The sequence below is a fragment of the Pipra filicauda genome, unplaced genomic scaffold, assembly GCF_003945595.2.
Source record: "Pipra filicauda isolate LSUMZ 115617 unplaced genomic scaffold, ASM394559v2 scaffold141_size4267151_pilon, whole genome shotgun sequence".
In the NCBI taxonomy this organism is placed as follows: Eukaryota; Metazoa; Chordata; class Aves; order Passeriformes; family Pipridae; genus Pipra; species Pipra filicauda.
In genome coordinates this window covers 3,203,501-3,224,445 of record NW_024103896.1, presented here as the reverse complement: position 1 = coordinate 3,224,445, position 20,945 = coordinate 3,203,501, and the positions used below count along the sequence as shown (strand labels likewise).

The following is a 20,945-nucleotide window of genomic DNA, read 5'->3' as shown; positions in this document are numbered from 1 at the left end:
ATCTTGTGTACAGAAGTGATCAGAAACAGCAGGTCTGGAGATCTTCCAGCCTGTGACCTGTTCATCTCAAGGCCTTACTGAACCAGATGTATTCTCTAGCTCTGGCACAGGTTTCCCAAAGAAGCTGTGGGTGCCCCATCCCTGGAAGTGTTCAAGGACAGGTTGCATGGGGCTTTAAACAACTTGATCTAGTGGAAGGTGTCCTGGCCCAGGGCAGGGGGTGTGGAACTAGATGGTCCCTTCCAACCCAAACTGTTCTGTGATTCTGACTCTACACAAGTAGTAGTTTCCAGCAGACTTGTCTTCTGAACTTCCCTGCATTCTCCTTGAATATTTCTCACTGCCTGCTGCATGACAAACTACAGCATTTCTTTTGATCCTGGCTCCTACAAGTGTCATTCCACATGTTTTATGGACTACATCCTCCTACTTTTTAACCATACCCTTCTGTGCCCACCCCACGTGCACATTTAATTTTAATGCTGGCATCTAGAGTGTAAATGCCAACTGACCGAGGCTACACACTAGACTCATGGTCTGAGGAAGGGACACAGCAGGGCTAGAGCTGGCTGTTCTGTTTGAAACAGTCGGTAGGCAGGGAAGAGTGACTGTATCACTGTGGTCACTGCAAAAGAGTCTGGGACCAGATGCCTAAAATACTCTAAATCTGGGCAGAGGACACCCACTCACTGTGTGACAGAACAGTCCCACAGGCCTCTGTGCATGGTGGTGGGAAAGCCCCCAAATCCTGCAGTCCCCAGGGACATGCCCCCTCCCTTTCCTTGGTGATGTCTATGAGTGAGAGACCTTCCTCCCTACTCCCTCACCCATCACACCCCCCCCCCCCGCCACCTCATACACCCCAAACTCCATCTCCTATACACTTCTCATCCCCGTCAACTACATGTGCCTCCCTTCACAGCCACCCCCTACTCTCACACACCCTGTTGTCCACAAAAATTGGATTCATGGTATGCAACAAGCCAATAATTACACACTCGAGAGAGATGTTATTTATTTGAGTTGCAGAACCCTGGGTGCTTGGTGGTGTTCCACAAATCGAGCACACCAACTATTGAAACTTTTAAGTATTTATACATTTTAGCAAACAAAGGCATTAGTGTTCATGGGCTTCAAGTTACATAGGTCTCTTATTAATTGGTATTCTATCTTCCACTGGTTAATGATTCTCTGGCTTCTCATATCAATTAGTCCACATGCTCAGTCTTTCTCTTCTTTTGGGTCAGTGGGCTGTGAGCCAGTGGTCATGATCGCCTCCTGCTGGAATTACCTTTTACCCCATTAGAGCTGATTTCAGCACAATTGCCGAGTTGGGTTTATTTCTTTCTTATCTCGGGAGTTCTGCCAGATGCCCTTGTGGCCTGTAAATTCTGCGTTCTTTGTGTCCGCTATCAATGGTACATCCTTCTCCCCAGGCTCTGTTAACCTCCCCCTGTGTCTGAGATCCTTGAAGCATGTCAAGCCCTAAAGCTTAACGAGGCAATTCTACCGACAAGTAATTTGTCTTTCCAACCCCTGGACATCACTCAGAGATCGCTTGCCTGCTGCCTATCTGTTTCACTGATTAAATCTCCCTTCTCGCTGATTAGGCTTGAAAGTGTACGAAGACCAAACGTCCAAGACCATCCTTTCTTAAGCAAATGTTTACATTTTCCCCCGTTCGAAATGCCCTCCGCACCCACTCACACACGGTTCCCCTCACCCCTCCCCGCCCCCGCCATTCCACCTTCCCGGCCGCCGCTTTCCCGCGCGCGGGCGCAGTCGCGCGGCGCCCCCTCCCGCCGCTTCCCGACAGGCCGCGCGCCGGGAGCGCCGGGCCGCAGCCTCGCGCCGGTTCCTGCCCTCGGGCATCGTCCCTTCCCGTCCCGCCGGGCCCGCGCCCGCCCCCGCCATGCGCCACAGCCTCACGCAGCTGCTGGCGGCCTCGGCCGGCGGGACCAGCCCCTCGGGTGCCGTGTGGCCGCTGCCCGGAGCGGGGCAGGCCCCGAGAGGGCGGGATGTCGGCGGGGAGGGGGACCCGGGCCCCGCGCGGCCCAAGCCCCCGGGCGCCTCGGAGCCGCGGCGGCAGGAGAAGGAGGCCGAGGCGCCCAGCGGCCCGCTGGAGGTGTGGGAGCAAGAGGACTGGTTCCCGGGGCTGGAGCTGGGAGACCTGCTGGAGGCGGCCCGGCCGGACTGGGACCTGGAGGCGGAGCTGAGCGGCTGTTTCTGTGAGGAGCCGGAGCCGCTGCCCCCGCCGGGCCAGAGCTCGCGGCCAGCGGTGCCCGGGCGGCGGAGCGGCGGGGCCGGCAGCCGGCTGAAGGCGGCGGCGGCGGCGCGGCTGAACCGGCTGAAGAAGAAGCAGTACGTGCTAGGGCTGGAGAGCCGCCTGCAGGGCCTGGCTGCCGAGAACCGGCAGTTGCGGGACCGCAACCGCGGCCTGAGCCGCCGCCTGCGAGAGCTGGAGCGGGAGAGCAGCTACCTGCGGGCCGTGCTGGCGAACCAGAGCGCGCTGGGGCAGCTCCTGAGCCGCCTGGCCGGGACCCGCGCCGGCGGGCTGCAGCTCAGCACCAGCCTCTTCAGGGACACGGGCAGCCCCCGCCGCCAGCACCAGCACCTCCAGCCCGCTGGCGAGAGCAGCGACCACGACTACGCCCTGCCCAGCTCCCAGCCCCGCGGCCTGGAGGAGGCGGCCGTGGGGACTGAGGCGGAGGAGGAGTGGGCGGCCCCCGGCGGGATCTGCCTGCACGTGGACCGGGATCAGGTGTCGGTGGAGTTCTGCTCCATCTGTGCTCGGCGGGCGGCGGCCTCCTTCAAAATGTAGGGTCAAGTACCTGCTGCAAGTACTCGTGGGGTTCTCACCCCTAAGGGCCTCGCGTCGCGGCGGAGGAAACAGGCGATGGTGCGGAGGAAAAGAATCAATACAGTGGTGATGGGGTGGTATTGGGGGAGATGCAGAGAAGGGGGACCTGGCACTTAAGTGGCCGGGGTAACAGAAAAAAATCCTCTCGAACGGCACGTTGGGAGCCAGACGGTGGCCTTGGTTCAAGGTGCTGTGAATCTGGCGTGTGGACGGTAGTGGTGTGAGCCTGTTTGGCGTTAGGAGTCGCGCAGAGCTGTGTGCAGCAGTGCGACAGTGGTCGTGCAGACTGACACGCGTGGTGCACACGCGGAGGTGCCGCCGGAGCCCGGTCGCAGCACTTGGGTGAAAAGATCATGCCGACCCGATGCATGAAGGTGTGCTCGGCTCCGCTTCGCAGTAAAGATAACGCTGACTACCCGGTCTTGAGTCAGATAATGTCTAGCCTGCTTTCCTGAGGAGCCGAAAATGCTTGCTTAGAAAACCAAACCAAAAACTCCATCGTCACTGGACAGACTTAAGAAAATAGTAATGATCGGCAAAAGAAAGCATGCATATAAAATTGTACTGCATCTCAGTTATACATTACTATTAAAACCTCTCTGACAGTTTCTCTTTTAGGTGCTTGCCCTGCCAGGCTCCGTTGTGTAGGGGTTAAAGAACAGTCGTTTTCCACCTCGCAACCTGGTAAGGATCAATATATTCCCATAATGCGGTATCAGACAGCTTGCTTTGCTTATCCCAGTCTCTTGTAATGACTGGTTCAGGAAATAATTTCTCTGGTCCTTGGCCTACTCTGCCGAAATGTTTCTAGCTCTCAATGGTAACTAATAGTGAAAGCTACAATCACATCATTCTCATTAGCTGTTTTCCTCTTTTCCTTTTTGAAACTGATACATTCACTACATAGCCAACACACAGCTACATTTGGAATTAAAAAAATGCTCATGCCATTTGAAATAGAAATTTTCTATTAAACCAAGTATCTGATGAGCTGAAAAGGGAAAATATGCTAATAAAGGGGATGTGCATTTATAGCTTTAATCACGGGGGACTGTCCCAAAAGTGTAAGTACATTGCTTTTTAAATTAATTTTAAAAAAGTAAATTTGTGACCTGTTAGTTTAAAATACTGTCCAGTGTTAGGGATGCACAGTACCTTTCAAAAGTCCTTCTCTAGCTTGCTCTAATGAATGATGCAGGGTTATGCCTGATTAAACAGAACCTGAACACTGGTTAAATCTGTACAGTGGAATCCTCATGTAGAAGAGTCAGTCTTTTGCATGGACCTCTAACGAGAACTGGGTTTGAAGAATGCAGTGCATCGAAGTAACTCGTTACTTTATCTTCCCTTAAGTAAATCTCTGTGCCCATGCACACTGAAATTCCTATGTTACTTCAGAGTAGCTTTAAAGTCTAAAAAATATTGCGTGTATATGCATGTGCTTAATTTTACTTTAGAGTTCTTAATTTAGCCTCTTACAGTATCCAGAAATCTATAACTTGATACAATTAAGCACAGTTTGGAGATAAGCAAATATGTATCTTGAGGCTAATGATTTGAAAAAATGCTCCACAATTAACTGAGATAGGAGAAAGAATAGTTTGACGAACAAATAATGTGTGTTTTCTTGTAGTTATCAGTGTTTCTCCCTATCACAAAAGATGAGTGGGTTCTTTTTTCAGTTGTATTATAATGTTTAGGTTGTTTAAATGTATGTCAGTTGGGGGAAGAAGGATTGTGGAAATGATAATATGTAAAGTGAGGTTTCACAAAGAATACTTTCCAGATCAGTTTCATTTATTAAATTCTTAAGAAAAAAGCTATTTAGTGGTTCTGAAATACTGTTTCTTAAAGCCTTAAATTTTGTGTTTAAGGCTAAGTAGGTGAAAGTGTTTTCTCCCAGTCATTTGCTTCATTGGTGCTAGTGTTCATCAGTATAAAAGGAGTTTGATTTTCTTTGTGAAACATCACTGTGTGATAAAGTATATGTGTATTTAGCATCCTTGTTTTTCTTTATGCTAAAGTGGATTCAGCTGTGTTGGGGCAGAAGAGACGGGACCAGCTGCTGGCCACATTTCCTGCTTTATTTTAAAAGGTAGTATAAGAAATGAGAATAAAGAGGTAACAGGGCTTTTGCTGTCTTTGGTTAAAAAGAAAAAAAGTTGAATGCTGGGATCATTTACTGTCATTCAAGCTTTATTTTTTTTTTAAAGGCAATATCCTATCAAACAGGTTTTACTCCATTGTATGTAGAATTCCATCTGTTCAGGGTATACTGCCAGCACAAAAGAGAGTGGGATATGTGTTACCTTACACCTCTGTGGTGGATCAGCAGGGCTGTTCAAAGTTTCAGTCTTAAATTGGGTAACTGCTGTAACTGATGGGTTATACCCGTGCCACAGGAGTCAGAGTTAACCACCAGGACCTGCACTGACTGATATGCAAAATGGAAATAATTTAGATTCAACCTAGGCTCAACCTGCCTAGCTCAGACTTCATGAACATGCTTTGTTCTGCAGTTTATTGAAAACAGAAAAACATTAATGTAGTATAGGATGTTACAGTGGCATTTTCACAGTTACTTCAGTCTAGAAGTGGTTTTTAAGTTAAATATGCATTCTTTCTTGTCGCATCACTGCTAAATGGCAGGGTCAGGGACTCAGTTCTTCTGGTCTCTGTGTGAACCTGCACATTGCTCTGTCGTGACACGACCTGTGAGCTGTGTCTGAGAGCAGCTGATTTTCTGACATGCAAAATGATGTATTTTGGTATAAGGACAAGGTTAAGTCCCAAGAAAGTCAGTGGCTGCAGGCATTTGTAGTGCCTACTGAATCATATTTAAACCAAATAGTGGGGAGGAAGCTATTTGAAACTCTTGACTGTACTATCTGTATGGTGTAGTATTAATGTAGCTTTTTGAAGTGAAAGCCTTGAAATGAAAAAACTTAATACTTGAAAATATATTGTAAATGTTTCCTTGTAATTATGTGCCATCCAGATAAGAATGCAATATCATAATAAAATCAGACTTGTTGATCTTTCAGTTTATGGGCTCAAATGTTTTTTCATCTTTTTCCTCTCATTAATGTCTTGGTTCATTAAACAAAGTGGGAAAACACGAAAATGCTGTTTCTGCTCTCTTTGTGGGTCATCCACTGAAAACAAGATAAAATGGGTCAGGGTATGCAGGAGAAATGTTCTTGCTCATCTGTATTGAAAGATAATTTTGTGGTAAGGACAAAGGTGTTATTCCTTGAACTGCAGATAGAGCTGTACTTCTGAGAATCAGCACTTCTTGTATTTTATAGTTGTTTTTCTTTCTTAATTTTTTTAAATATGGATATGTTTGATCAATATACCATGGAGGAGTAAAATACGTAAACCCTTCCGTGGTCTGTTGGCATCTTCCTGCTTTCTGTCCTATTTTTAGGCTCTGAAGTTTGATGACTGGTCAATAATATGTTGCTGAATCACCATCTCATCAAATTGGTATTTCCACACTAAACACTGGAGTGAGTGTTTAAAACAAAAGGTTTGACGGTGCTGAAAAGACAACATTTTCAGAGCTCCAGAGTGAGCCATGCACTGTACTTTTTGATTTCTGTTCATCTTAAATGCTTTATTTGTAGGACAGTTTAAAACAGCGCTTTCCACATGCAGGCATTCTAGTGAAAGTGGTCTGCAGCTTGATGAAAAGGAACGTTTCACAAAAAATAGTGTAAAAATTTAAAAGCATACTGGCATGCTCAGCCTTTTTGGCCTGTAGTTGCAGAAAGTACCCTGTTCAGCGTTGGAATATGTGTTTGTTAAACTTTCGTACCACAGAATTAAGTGGTGCCAGTGTTCAGCTGTGTAGCTATGTAGCTACGTTTTTCAGTATTTCTCCACCCCAGAGTCAACCAAAGAAGCATTTAAAGTATTTAAATAAGAAACAATTGAATGATCAGTTCTCCTTTAGTCCTTTATAGTTTGATTCTGGTGCTGTGACTCTTAGTACTGTTCTAAATTAACTTCTCTGTCTTTCCTCTGAAGAGCTTTGCAGCAGGAAAAAACAAATCAGTGCTTCTGCAATCTGTAGATGCCTGGAGAGATGATACCAGAGGAAGTGCAGGAAACCCTGTTCTAACACTTGGCATCTCTTCGGACTTCCAGATTATCAGATTTCTCATGCCATTTGTCAAAACTATTATCAGTTTTCCGTGTGAAACAGAGGAATCTTTTGCAAAACACAAAGGCCTTTTGTACATTTACTGATTTTTAAAATTCCGTGTTTTCTAGAGCTTTTAAAGAGGTTTTCTGCTGGAATCAGCAATATTCTGGTTATTTTTACTATTTACTATTAGACTGTAAAATGTCTGAAGGATATGTTAGGTATGGGAGCTGTTCAAATGGACTCAGTTTAAAGAACACCCTGTACCAAAACTGCATATTGCCAGCTGCTGATTCTACAGTTTTACGCCTGGTTGAAGTGGGATATGTAGATGTGGGGAAATAATTTCTGTGGTGAAATGATTCTGGCAGGAGGATGCCAAGAGCAGGACTAGGGCGTGTACCAGGAAGATGGGCACATCATTTGCAGAGGGCTGTGGAATAGATTGTAAAGTTGATATCCAGCATCAAAAACGGATGCAATAATCACTGAACCAGTCATAGTCATTCTTAAAGATACTACTGCAAAATAACACCTTTATTTTATGTTTTTTATTATCGCAGTTAAGCGGTTCTGTTGGTTAAAGTCTGATGGCTTCTGGAGATATGACAATTCAGTGTCATATAAAATAATTGCTCTGTGAGAATCTCCAAAGTCAGGGTGGTTAAGGTAAGGCCAAGCTCTCTGTTTAGATGCAGACCAGTATAGGAACCCCATATGACACAGTAATACTTTGAATCAAGGGAAACTGAACTATCTCTGTGTAAAAACAGGTAGTCTGTGTTTGCTGATAGAGAAATAGAGTGGGTGATTTTCCTGCTGTAATGACAGATTATTAAGGAAAAGGTAGATAAATATGATGAAACTCCTTAATACATTTTTCATCAGTGTTACAGCATAACCTTTAACCCAATTCAATTAGTCTCAATGCTGAATTCTTTAATTCTAATTAATAAATATTTCCACATGCATCTCAGGGGATACTAGAATTTTACTAAAGTGTACATGAACTGATCAGTAACTGTACAGCTTTTACAATCACAGAATCATTTAGGTTGGAAAAGACGGAGTCCAACTTTTGACCAATCACCAACTTCTCAACTAGACCACGGCACTAAGTGCCACATCCAGTCATTTCTTGAACACCTCCAGAGATGGGGCCTCCCACCTCCCCCTGGGCCATCCACTCCAATGCTTAACAACGCCTTCTGTGAAGAAATTCCTCCTGGCACTTTATATTGCTCTACAACCAATACAGTCACCAAAGTGAAGACATGCCTGACTTGTAAATGCATTACTTTAGACCACTGATCTTAGAACTTGAGGTAGCTGAGATATCACACCAGCCCTCAGAGGCCTCGACACACTTCCATCCTTCATGAAAAGAGTTATTTCAAGGCAAAACAAGGATAAAGTGTGCTCTGACTAGACTGTTTTTTGGTTGCTTGATACATATGCTGGGAAGCCTGACACGAGCATCACTCTGTGTGCTGTGTGATAACAGTGTTCTCTTCAGTGTACAGTGGGACCCTCATAACAGCCTAAAGGAGGTAATCTTGTGACAGAAATTTTGTGCTAGCAGAATGGAGAAAAGGGAGAATAATACTAAGATTTTGAGGAATATCTAAAAAACCCTTGCCATGATCACCCCTTTTTTAAAAAAAAAAAAAAAAAATCTCAGTAGTTTGCATTATGAAGAAAAAGCCTCCTTTTTCAAGAATACTCATTTTAAGAGCTTCTAAAACATGTAGCATCACCTTAGAGCCAAACACTAAGCAGGCAGTATAAATGCTTTTCCCCCCCCATTTCCAAACAAACACACCTGTCTATAATGCTCTTATTCAGATGTATACTTTAAGCTGGGCATAACAAAAACTTAACCTGCATTTAAGTTCAAAACTTGAAAAATGTCAGTGCAGAGTCTTTGTTTTTCTATTAAAAGAAAGACAGAAAGCAACAACTTCTTTTCCTTGTTTATTATGGTTACTTATCCAAGGCAATTGAAAAGTTATTTTAGCTCTTCAGGATCCCTGCTAAGGTGCATCTGCTGTAGTATTTTGACATATATTCCGTGCTGTTTAGTGGCAAGATATAATCCAGTTAGACACTGTACCAGTACACCCAGACTCATCTTTCTAAAGACAGGCTGAGTGATTGTGAGCCAGTAGCGTACTGCATTTTCTTTCCCTGGCAAGGGAGATGACATGTACCTAAACAACATAAACAGCAGTAGAAACTTACTTCTTTTTGCCATGCAAGTGTCAAGATTTAACATTATAAATATTTAGGTAGATAGTCATTTTCTCCTTCTTCTCCTAAGTTAATTTTACCTGGTGGTACTGAGCTCTCTGGATAAATGCTATAAAACATCCTGACCTGTACTGAGTCTTGCCAAGCCTCGCTGTGCTCTGAATTACAAAGAACGACACCTGCCAGGGAGTTTGGCTGCCAGGCACTGCCCAGGGTCACTGAGGTCTCTCAGCTGTCCAGCCATCTTCACTGCTTGGCAAGATGGCAGCCACCACTGCCCACAGCCAGGCACATCCGGGCTGGCTTGTAGGGTTCCAGTTAAATACAAAGTGCTTCACAGTGGATTGCTCTGCAGATCTTGTTTCATTTTGGAGGCTTGGTGTAGCTCCTACAAACTTCACCTTGTAATTAGATGACCTTAATATAAATCCCCTCCCCACGTACTACATGCCTACAGGAAGACAGGTGTGCACAGACTTAAATTCCACAGAATTTACTCTGAGAATGGAAGATTTAACCAATAAATACATTTCACTCATTACAGGTTAATAAGACATACCTGGCTGCAAGGCTTGCGTTCAAGGGGAGAGCCAGGAAAGCAGGATAGAGAGCACCCACAACAGCCCCCACTAATCCTCCTCTGACCACAGCACAGACCTCACAGTTCAGCTGACCTGCATAGCAAATGATATTTCAGTCAATATCCACACATGCTCCACCACATCAATTTATAAGCTGTGTGCAAGAACGTGGAAAGAGGCCCTTGACAGAAACTGCCACGCTGTACAGGCATGCAAGAAATTATGAAAGGAGGACTCTTCCTTTTGCAAAAAAAAAAACAACCCAAAAACCAAACCAACACTCCCATTCCAACTCACAAAGAATTTATCACTCTAAAGCTGACCTTCAAATAAAATTGTACAGACGGGGGAAACTGAGCTGCTTTGTTGCAGTTGCTTTTACATGACTTTGAGTGAAAAATCTAAAAACAAGTCATGTGTAACAGAATTATTTTTATAAATCTACATAAACATGTATCTCCTTTCCCACTCCACCTCAAGAACTCACTGCTGCCCAACGCATTGTTTTTCAAACCCTGCTTTACAAACTGAGGTTTTTCAAGACCACAACAGTTCAAGAGCACTGCTCTGCAGGGAAGAAAAGCTCCTCTAGTGTTATGTTGTGGATGGGAAGCAAAGCCCTTTTGAAAACAAGGAATAAAGAGGTTTTTACCTGAAAATAAAGGGCCACGCACAAAAACTTCATAAACTGCTGTTGTTGAAAGAAACGGAATAACAGCCATTGGCACAGCGGACACCAAGGAAGCCCTTCTGATATTTAGGATGTTCCTGAAGAAATTATTTGCTGCTAAGCCACATAAGCTTGAATTTGCTGCTAGGAAGTATGATCCATGATTACAAAGGTTCCTGTGAAAGGAAAAAAGTCATTTTAGCAATTGAGAACAGTAAAACAGTTTACTCAGTGTTACAATTCTTTTCTGAATATCCTACAACAAGGGGTAAGAGAGGCAAATCTCTCACAAGTGCAAAATAGAGAGGAACTACTTTCAAAAGCAATCAGTACAGCATCCTTTGTTACATGCCTGAGTTTACACACACTTTAAGAGTGAAATGACAAAAAGGCTAAGAAGCCTTTTCTACAATTCTTTTTTAGTTTATTACAGCTAATGGAAGCTTCATTAAATTTGCTCTCCTAATCAGCATGTTTCTAAGGAGAATGTTTTCTGAAAAGAAATTAAGAAATACATATATAGAATCACAGGTAGCTCCTGTAATCAGCCATGTTTTTAGCCTGCATACCCAAAAGTATCGGTTTAGTTTCAACATTAAGAGCTTACAGAACAGATCAGGTGGGATAACTCAGACTTTGCAATAATCTCAGCAGCTGCTGGCGATCATTTGTAGTGAACCTGCATGTTGAAGGGGTCTAAGCTTTCCTTGTCTGCAGAGAACACATGGATTTAAGGTCCTACCTTGCTAGTTAAAGGCTACAGAACTCCAATGTACTGGTTTACAGAACTGGAGCTTCTATTTCTCCCTTGATAACAGAGGAACTGAATTCTGTTATCTACGATATTTTTAACATATGGTTTAGAGCAACTACTCGTGTTGCAAACCCTAATAGGGTAAAGGCAGAATAGAACAAAGCAGTCAGAGAGAGTCAGCAGCATTTAATATCTTAACAAACAGTTCCCGTTTGAGTACATCACATCCCAGCAGGTAACACAAGAGAGGGAACAGGCAAGCATGCCAATTTTACAGGCCTGATGAGCATATTTATGTAACTTCATTTGACTGACAGAAGGAAGTTGTGCTTTACCTTTAGCATTATAGCTGGCACTATCTGGTCAGTGGAAACAACTCTTTTCTTTAGGTTTCCCCAAATCTAAAATTCACAGAATGGCAACTATTGCCAGGCAAAGCAATTACCTGGAAGGCACTCTGATTCTGAGGCTGTACCAATATGGTTATGTTAAAAGTGTCTCTTCAAAATTGTATTTATCACTAAAGCCCCGAAAAAAATAAATTACTTAACCGATCACAAACTTTATGCTAGGCCAAATGTCATATTTACTTGTAGTTATCAGAAGTGACAATCTTTAAGCCATTTAGCAATTAAAATAAATAATTAAAAAAAAAAATCAGTCTACTTAAAATTCTTCATTTTAATGCTTAGAGTAACATTAAGCACTGAAAAAATCATACAGAAAATACTTCAGAGATGTGCAAAACTTAAAACATTTGACATCAAAGACGCCAACAATTTCTCATTTTGAATAGGAAAATACCTTAGTTCCCAATATATACCAGATTTTCAAAGATGAAAATAAGCTACTAACCTTTCAATTCTGCTGCTATATAGAGAGAGCAAAAGAACTTTACTGGTCAGATCTCTTCTCTTACCATTATTTAAGAGCTATTCTTTTTTTTGTGCTTTGTTTTAAAAAGAAATTTGCTTTTCAAATCCCCATTTTCCCAATTCTCAAAATGTCCATGGAGTACTTGCTGCAAATAAGCCATTTCATTCTGTTGGGATGTTTACAGTCACAGGCAGTGAAACGCAGGTGGGCACATCCATAAATGTGGAGGACAGAGATTAAAATTTTAGCGGCATATTTAAGTATCCAAAGGACCAGCAGAAATTGCTTAGGCCTGCTGAAGTACAGAACTGCTACACTGCACAGAAGGAAAGAAAGAGAGGATGGAAGCCTTGGGGTTTGGTTGGTTTGCTTTAAATACAAGCTCCCTAGCGTTAAAAACACGTGCTTTAGTGAACAGGAACTCTATCAGTCTGACTGCAGAGTGTTTGCTCTTCCCTTCCAGCCATTAGTGACCTCCCCTCTGGATATACAAGCCTAAAGTCCTGCCAGGACTGACAGCTACTTCTTTCCAAGGCCCAGAAGTCAGTCCTTAAGTACCACAGTTTCTATCCAGATGTTACCACATCACCACTGAGGTATCTGCCTCCCCTGCTCTCCTGAGGAAGTCTGAGTGTTTCAAGCTGAATGTGAGGGCAGCAGATCCTATGTAAAGTTGCACCCTTTGCTTTCTCACCTGTGTGGAGAGGCCCTGTGTTACTACCAGCAGCTTGTTTAGCCAGCAATTCAGTCCTATTAAAAAATATATAAATAAAATAAGCTTCCAATTCCTCTTATTTATACAGAATTTATCCAAGCTCATACACACATGCAAATGGCTCCTAACAGAACCCGCTCAGGTCCAGTAATGTTTTGCAGTGCAATGCAGTATCACAAAACAAAAAGGTCATTTGTGAGGCCCAGAACTCATTTAGCTGACTTTATGCTGCACAGAAACCTGCTGGTGAGCCCGCAGGACTCCAGCTGACTCCTCCACCACCACCTGGATACCTCAAGTCTTGCCTTCCTGAAACGGGAAGCAGTGCAGAATGAAACGCAGAAACCAGCAGGTTGACACTCACTAAGTTCTGGCCCCAGGCCAGCCCTGCTGGACACAAGATGACTCCAGCAGAATCACATTTCATTTCCTAGAAAATGTATTAGCTCTAGCATAGGACTATGTGAATGCTCAGAGCCAGTCCGGGCTGATTAGCCATCCCAGAACCCTAAGCATTGGAGAGCACACAATAGAAACCAGTTGAACAGGACCAGAGCTAACACTGAACTAACCATATTGGAAAAACATAAAACAAGTTCCCTCTTCTGAGCACTAACAAGCATCTTCACAATTAAGTATTTTTGTAACTGCAAAGAAAATTTGTAATATGAGAGTAAGGAAAAAGAAAAGCCTCCAAGACTCGAAATGTTTGATGCACTCATCTTCATTTATTTTACCAGCACTTACTGATCTGTTTTAGGAAGCTCATTTAACATCTTTTGTATGATTTCCATCTGCTTGAGTCTTGCCAAAAATAGACTTTGCTGTGGAGAATCTAGTTCAAGAAACTCTCTTCCTGTCATTCTGGAGTCCTGGATCATAAGGAAAAAACAAACAAAACAAAAAACCAAAAAAACCCCAAAGTTACACAGCCCCAGTATGAATCAAATAAACATTTAGACTCTTTGCCACCATGAATCACAAATGTATTTCCTATTTTGCATGGCAATATTCCAGGTTTAAATTGATTTAACTGTCAAAAAGAGGTGAAAGGAAAAAAAACCCAAATAAATCCATACTTTGTAAAGATTTAAAGAAACGATGAAGATACCTACTCTGCTTTTATACTCCACACATAAGGACTTTTTTTATTGGTACCCTTAGCCAGAGACTTATATACCACATCAGTTGTACTGGGTTTGTGTGTCAAGGTTTTGGTAGCTGGGGGGCTGCAGGGGTGGCTTCTGAGATGCAAGAAGCTTCCCTCATGTCTTGCAGAGCTGTTCCAGTCAGCTCCAAGATGGACCTGTCACTTGTCAAGTCTAAACCTAACTTCAACAAGTGGCAGTGTTTGTGAGATAACATAGCTAAGAAAGGGTAAAAATTACTGCATAGGAGCAGCTGGAAAAGAGTGAGAAAATGTCAGCGAAACAGCCCTGCAGACACCCAAGGTCAGTGGAGCAGGAGAGGTAGAGCTGCTCCAGGTGCTGGAGCAGAGATTCCCCTGCAGCCCATGGTGCAGACAAAGGTGAGGCAGCTGTGCTCCTGCAGCCCATGGAGGTCCACAGTGGAGCAGATATCCACCTGCAGCCCCTCAGGGATCCCATGCCAGAGCCTGAAGGAGGCTGTGACTCTGTGGGTAGCTGCACTGGAGCAGGCTCCTGGCAGGACCTATGACCCCATGGAAAAAGGAGCCCACTTTGGAACAGGTTTCCTGGCAGGACACGTGAGCCTCTGAGGGTCCCACACTGGAGCAGGCTGTTCCTGAAGGACTGCACCCTGTGGAAGGGTCCCACAATGGAGCATTTCGTAGAGAACTGCAGCCTGTGGGAAGGACTCACGTTGGAGGAGTTTGTGGAGAACTCCTGTGGGAGAGACCCCACGCTGAAGAAGGGAAAGAGTGCAAGGAGGAAGGAGTGGTAGAGACAACATGTCAACAACCCCCATTCCCCACCTTCTTACATTGTTCAGAAGGAGGAGAGAGAGAAAATCAGGAGCAAAAAGAGGGGTGGAGGAAAGGTGTTTTAAAGATCTGACTTTATTTTTCATTACCCTACTCTGATTTGATTGACAATATACTAAGTTTTCCCAATGTTTAGTCTATTTTGACCATAATAATAATTGTTGAGTGATCATCCTCTGCTTATCTCAACCCATGAGCTTTTATTTATACCTTCTCCTTGTCGTGTTGAGGAGGGGGAGCGACATAGCATCTTGGTGGCTACATGGCAACCAGCTGAGGTCAACCCACGCCAAAAACTCTTGATTAAACCTGGTGTTTAGCGATTCAAATGCTTGTTTTCTAGATATTTAACCCCAGAGGAAATTCTCCCAGACCCCCTTTGCCAGTCATACTTACCTTAAGTTACTTTTATGACGTGAAAGTTCAGTCGTAAGTCCTGCCTATAGGACTGTGCCTGTTCCGGTTGGGGCTTGGCAGGATGCAGGAACGGAGAAAGCAGGACAACCGGGCAGGATCTCACCGGGATCACTCCAGGCCGTCACAGGAGGGTCCCAAACCTGTGCTTTGGGTAAGACACAGCGTCACGCAGTTATAACCACCCACCGCTCCTTGACTCTCGCACACGTTTTGCACACGCATCTCTCCCTAATCTTCGCACGCCGCTGGAGGCCCCCAAACCCCGCAAAGCCCCCGGGTCAGGACAGAGCCCTCACCCCCGACCTTCAAACATCAGCCTTACCAGCCGCCGCCTCCGCACCGCGCTCACCCTCCTGGCCACGCCGCCGAGCTCAAGCTCCGACCTTGAGCTGTCCGGGAACACCCGGCCCCGCCACCCCCGTCGGGCCGCTCCCGACGCCCACAACATGGCTCCGCCTACCTCACGCCCTCCTCGTGGGCGCCGCCATCTTGCCCGCTCACATGACCCAGGGGCCTCAGAGGCCGTCTCCAATTGGGCGGGTGTCCGCCGGCCCAGCATGGCGGCGGCCGATTGGGCGCGGGCCGGGGGCGGGGTGCGGCACTGGTTGCCGGGGTGGCGAATGGCGGCGGCTCCTCGATGGCGGCGGGGCTGAGCGCGGACCCTGCACCGGCGGCCGGGACGCGGGGACTCCCCCTCCCTGCGGCGGGGGGAGGCCCAGTCCTCGGGGTAACCCGCTGACCCCCTCCCCTCAGCCCGCGCCCTCTCCCCGTCCGCCCCCCTCAGCCCCCGCACCCCTCCCACCCGTCGCCCTCTTCCCTCGCCACCGGCTCCTTTGTGCTCCCTGCCCGTCTCGCCCTTTCGAGCGCCCCTCGTCCCGGCTGCGTCTCGCTCCACCCCACCGCCGTCCCCTCCTTCATCCTGCAGTTGCGTCCCGCCTGTCTCTCGGCAACCCTGGGGGGGATTGTCCTCGTCCTTAAACCCAGCCCGGCTCCTCCAGCTCACCTCTGCCCCATCCCACTCTCCCCCGACCCAGCCAGCCTCTGTGCCCTGTCCCGCCTCAGAACGCAGCACAGTCCCCCTTGGGTTCGGGAGAGCTGGGGGAAGGAAGGAGGGGTGGATAGAGAGGGGTGAGGGAGGAGAGCCCTGGCGCCCCTGCCTGGGGATGCGGGGACGGACAGATTCCGGTTGTGAACATGAAAGAGCAAAGCAGAGCCGCCCCCTTCGCAAACACGGTTCCCATCGCCCACAGACGATGTAAAGCAAAGCCCCGGCATGTGCATCGCAGGTCCTCATTCGCGCGGGGAAGGGAAGCGCTCGAAGCTTGTTCGCCTTTTTCATGCATTTCCTTAACGAGGTAGATGAGGAAAATCCATCCCGTTTCTGTTTCTCTTTTTGTTTTTGTTTTTTTTTTTCCAGAAAAAGGGAGAGAGAGAGAGAGGCTCGTATTGAAGCCAACCAGCTGCGCTTCTGAGTGGGAAGCTCCGGACTGATCTCATGGCTTGCTTTTTGTTTCATTAATACTTCATTGTCTCTGAAAATGAACCATTTGTGAAGCTCTTCTTCTAACTCTGCTTATTCCTCTTTCATGAGGTGGCTGCTGCTGTGCAAGGGAAGGAATGGCATGAAGTAAATGGCTCCAGTATAAGCAATCTGCTTTGCCCAAGTGCCCAGTGAGCAGCACTGTCACTTTAATAATTCCAGGTCAAGGGATTGCTTTCCTCGTTTTCAATCCTCTTTTAATACATGGGAGGATCAGAGGGACATTAAAGCCGTAAGGCTGGGTGGCTTGCAGATAATAAAAATGAAAGTGACTGCCCAGTGACTTCTGTTGGGTAAGAGGGTGATATTTGAAGGCTGTTGTCTGGTGAGGAAAAAGGGACCTTTTCAGTCTCCTGGGTAGTCATCTAATACGTAGCTAGCAAAATTAATTCAAGAAGTTAAAGAGACACTTTGGATTGTTTTTGTCTTCCTCCTTATTTGGATTATTTGGGCATTTTTGTCCTGCAAATGATATGTTTTTGAGCATGTACAGGTGGAGTATTGAGACAGCTGCCTAGAGATGGACTGTGCCTTAATTGTATTGCATAAAATCTTTTAATTTTCAAACTTTGCTGCCAGAAGAGGAGTTATAATAAGGTTTTATATTGCCAAGGAACGTTTGCCCTTGTATTTTTATAGATTCAGATATATTTTAAAGAAATTGAAAACATCTCTTAAAAAAGAATCAAAAAGCTTCTTTCCCCCCCCTTTTTTTTTTTTCTTATTTGTGGGAAGCATCAGAAGTCCAATACAAGGGAACAGCAAGTATTCATAGAAATGAAGATTGAAGCTGCTTTTCCTTACTGAACTGTAAAAGTGTTCTGCAGTAGATAGCCAATTCTTGACCTCGCAGAGTGCTCCAGTGGTACTTTGTTAGTACCTGTAAATAAGTGCTTGCAACCAGATTCAGAAGTAGGAAGAAGAATGCCAGTCAAGAAGAAAGGTGGGCTATGAAGCTTCATATCTCATATTGCGTCTTCATTGTGTTAGATTGTTGATTTCTGGTACTTACAAATTCAAATTAAAAATGTTTTAATGGGGAATGGAAATCGTTTTTCTCTTGCACTGAAAATGGGAAAAAAATCTGTGCTCTTAGTAGTTTTTAGAAGTAATTTTATGCAATGTTTTAAGACTTACGTCAAATTTGGCCTCAAATAGTTTTTTTTTTAAAGATCAACCATCAGAGATTTTGAACAGACACTAAGAGAAAAGCTTGGCATTTAGTTTTGTGAGAAGGCTCTCTTACAAATGCCAATAAATTTTAAAACCATAGTTTAGTCTATTATTATTCATTAAATGTTTGGCAGATAAACTTCAGGTATCAGTAGCAGGATAAATAAACAACCAAGTTTCAAGGCCAAGTTTAAATAAAAGTTATAGGAGTTGTGTTTTGAAGGTGATTTAAACGTGTGGGTTTTTTCAAATGTGATTTCAATTAACTTGGATTTCCATTCTTTAATACAATATAAAATTACTGTCTTTATGGCTGTAGTATGGCAGCATTTAAGGAAAGACGAAGAGCCTTATGTTTTGCCCCTTCTCACCTCAAGTTTGTGATGGCTGCAAGAATAGCAGCAGCTTTGGAAAATGTGATTTCCGGTGTTCAAACAAGAATTGTGAAATATATGAAGGCAAATTCTTACTCTGAAAACACTTCTATACCTTTGGTTATATCAGTTTGCTTGCAAATAGGACACTGATTTAAAGTTTTTTTATGTGCTAATAGAATAAATGGTATGTGAACCTTTTTTTTATTCAACTCATCTATCCAGATGCGTGCTCTGATATATCCCTGGATCTGATGATTCAAAATATGGGGGAAGGAGCAGAAAGTGAATATTACACAACGGAAATGAGAATATAGTTGATATGACTTTGAGTTCTTTTCCTTGTAGGAGTAACCCTTCATTAGTTATGAATTAACATTTACTATGTAAATAATGATAAAACATGCAGATTGCTAGAATTATTTTCATGTAAAAAACAACAAATGGGATTTTGTGTTTATATTTTAACACATGACAGTGTAGAAATGAATTTTCAAAACAGAAATATATTAATGGATCATCCTGTCATTCATTATAATTGATTACAGTTATGTGTAGTAAAGGTGGAAACGTGAATGGAGGAGTAACATCCTTAATAATTCATCCTGCTGTGCTGTCAACATGTCACCCTGATGTACTGGTGAAGCTCATGTGTTTTACCTGTTTACAAAAGGAAAATTGAGACCGTTTTCATATCTTAAATCTTAATCCTGATTTAGGTGATTTACATGAAGGATGTTTCCGTGCTGGATGTTTAGCTGTAATTCAGTTTCAGAACACTTGCTGCAGGATTTTTGGGGTGAAATCGTACAGGCTCCTTTGTGCAGAAGTTAGATTGGCAATCACAGCGGTCCCTTCTGGCCTTGAAAATCTGTGGATTTCCTGTTTGTTTCCAGGCAGTTTGGGTCAGTTTTAGTGTACATCAAGGCTCGAATTTCTTCTTCTGTCTTATGAGGATATGTATTTTGACAATGTTAAAATATAAACTCAAGAGACCCAAATGTGCTCTTTGAAATACTATAAACTGTAACATCAGTCGGTGTATTGGAGTTCCCAGTGTGAATGACTTTGAGTATTAAAAGGGTATTGTTAAAAATGCATTTAAGCATGTAAATTGCAGGTTTAAAAATCTTAACGAATCAGCAACTTCATTATGATTTTGAATGACTTAATTTGTCTAGTTCATGCAATAGATTTTAACTTTCTAAACATAATTAAAAGCATGCTGGCAACTTGAAACACACTACCATTTTTAAAAAGTCCACTATCGTTACAAGTAATCCCTGTTACTGCCATAAATACGAAGGAGGTCGAGGGGATTCCCCCCCCCCCCATTTATTTGCTTTATGCTTTTGTCAGCACTTTGTGTCTAACTAATTTTATGTTTCTGATGGTGATTTATTTTCCCTTTCTCATTTTATGTATTTGGGAGATCATGTCTGCTGTCTTTCCTACCCAGGCCATCTGTAGAAATCTTGGTGGGATTCTCACTTCTAGGCTGTGCAAAAGTATGTATTTCAATAGCAGCATTAAGGACAGGATTATCCCTCTCCGTTTCAGCACTTATTTTTGTGTTGCTATTTTGGATTTGATCAAAACATTCTCCTAAAATCAATATTGAGACAGAGAAACCTGTGAAAACAAACTTTAAAACATACTGATATTTATTGCTGGAAGTTATTACCAAGTGCTGCTTTCTTTGGCACTGATTGGTTCTGGGTCTTTCTAAAGAACAGTGTATGCATTTTGGGAATTTACCTTTGACAGATCTCACATCCAGTACCAGTCTTCAAATTTCACATAACTTTGCACCTAATTTACACTTTACCTTCCTGCTTGATATGATGTTTTCCATCTCTCTTTTAAAAGTCCAGGCCTGTTTAGTCAGGAAAAAAATAGTTTGCTTAATAATAAAAATCATATAACTTAGAGCAAGCATTAATTTCGTATGGATGCGGAAAAAAGGATTGCTTCTGGTTCTGATCATGTTTGTGTCAGTACGTGGTTGCCATTGCCTGATGTGTTAGAGCGAAAGGATTTTGTTTTCTCACTTCATTCTGAATGGGAATAACGCTCCACATTCCCAACAATGTTCACAGAGTTGACATGTTTGCTGTCAGTCTCAGCAAAAAGTGAGGCTGGAAAGGGAGAACGGAGTATCCTGTGGCGTTGAATGTGCTCCCTTCAGATAAGGGGCGGGACACTGATGCACTGTTTCTGCGTGATTAAACAAATGGCTCTTTTCTTTGGCTTTTGCTCATCTTTCACTTTTAAGTACATTTCAAGTTTTAAATCAAACCAGACATCTCACGTTAGTTACAAGATGATTTGTTGGACAGCACCTTTTAGAGATGATATGAGATGAAGGAATTTGATAAGTCAATAAATGCATTATTTTTGCTTAATTTTTACTTGACTTTCACAAACTAGACTATGTATGAATACAACTATTCATAAAAAAGTTATGGAACTTCTTGAGAAAAGCTTTGTTTCAAACTAAAATAGTACTACCATACAGAAGTGAAGTCAGGTCACTAAGTGGATTCAGGTTTTTGTGTATTTTCTTTTCCTCCCTCTCTTCCTGAGTTGCTTAGTTGAGTTGATTTCTGTGAACTGTAAGGG

The 20,945-nt window shown here is 43.8% G+C and overlaps 3 protein-coding genes across 14 annotated transcripts in view; 2 read left to right on the top strand and 1 right to left on the bottom strand.

The window, feature by feature from the left end:
- Nucleotides 1-1,809: 1,809 nt before the first annotated feature.
- CREBZF (CREB/ATF bZIP transcription factor) lies at nucleotides 1,810-12,876 on the top strand. Of its 6 annotated transcripts, XR_003540434.2 has the most exons (5): nucleotides 1,810-2,817; nucleotides 3,467-3,544; nucleotides 4,885-4,955; nucleotides 7,574-7,679; nucleotides 9,805-10,195. XR_003540434.2 is itself a non-coding variant. In XM_027719808.2 (3 exons), exons 1-2 carry the CDS (start codon nucleotides 1,913-1,915, stop codon nucleotides 3,513-3,515), a joined length of 954 nt encoding a protein of 317 aa, XP_027575609.1. In that variant the 5' UTR covers nucleotides 1,810-1,912; the 3' UTR covers nucleotides 3,516-3,544; nucleotides 4,885-5,903. The 6 variants fall into 6 exon arrangements, 1 of the variants encoding a protein (XP_027575609.1); XR_003540431.2 differs by lacking the exons at nucleotides 7,574-7,679; nucleotides 9,805-10,195 and adding an exon at nucleotides 12,605-12,876; XR_003540432.2 differs by lacking the exon at nucleotides 7,574-7,679 and having other exon boundaries at nucleotides 9,805-10,192.
- On the bottom strand, nucleotides 8,972-15,945 carry LOC113987270 (transmembrane protein 126A-like). Its single transcript, XM_039378642.1, has 6 exons — nucleotides 15,697-15,945; nucleotides 15,269-15,376; nucleotides 13,604-13,728; nucleotides 10,494-10,687; nucleotides 9,820-9,934; nucleotides 8,972-9,220 (listed from the first exon to the last, which is right to left on the bottom strand). Exons 1-6 carry the CDS (start codon nucleotides 15,793-15,795, stop codon nucleotides 9,019-9,021), a joined length of 843 nt encoding a protein of 280 aa, XP_039234576.1. The 5' UTR covers nucleotides 15,796-15,945; the 3' UTR covers nucleotides 8,972-9,018.
- Nucleotides 15,837-20,945, top strand: part of DLG2 (discs large MAGUK scaffold protein 2) — a 995,087-nt gene continuing 989,978 nt past the window's right edge. For all 7 annotated transcript variants that reach the window (XM_039378618.1, XM_039378625.1, XM_039378621.1 and 4 more), the window contains exons 1-2: nucleotides 15,837-15,963; nucleotides 16,654-17,719. In XM_039378618.1, the coding sequence (XP_039234552.1) occupies nucleotides 17,701-17,719 (19 nt within the window). In that variant the 5' untranslated portion in view covers nucleotides 15,837-15,963; nucleotides 16,654-17,700. The remainder of the gene's footprint in view (nucleotides 15,964-16,653; nucleotides 17,720-20,945) is intronic.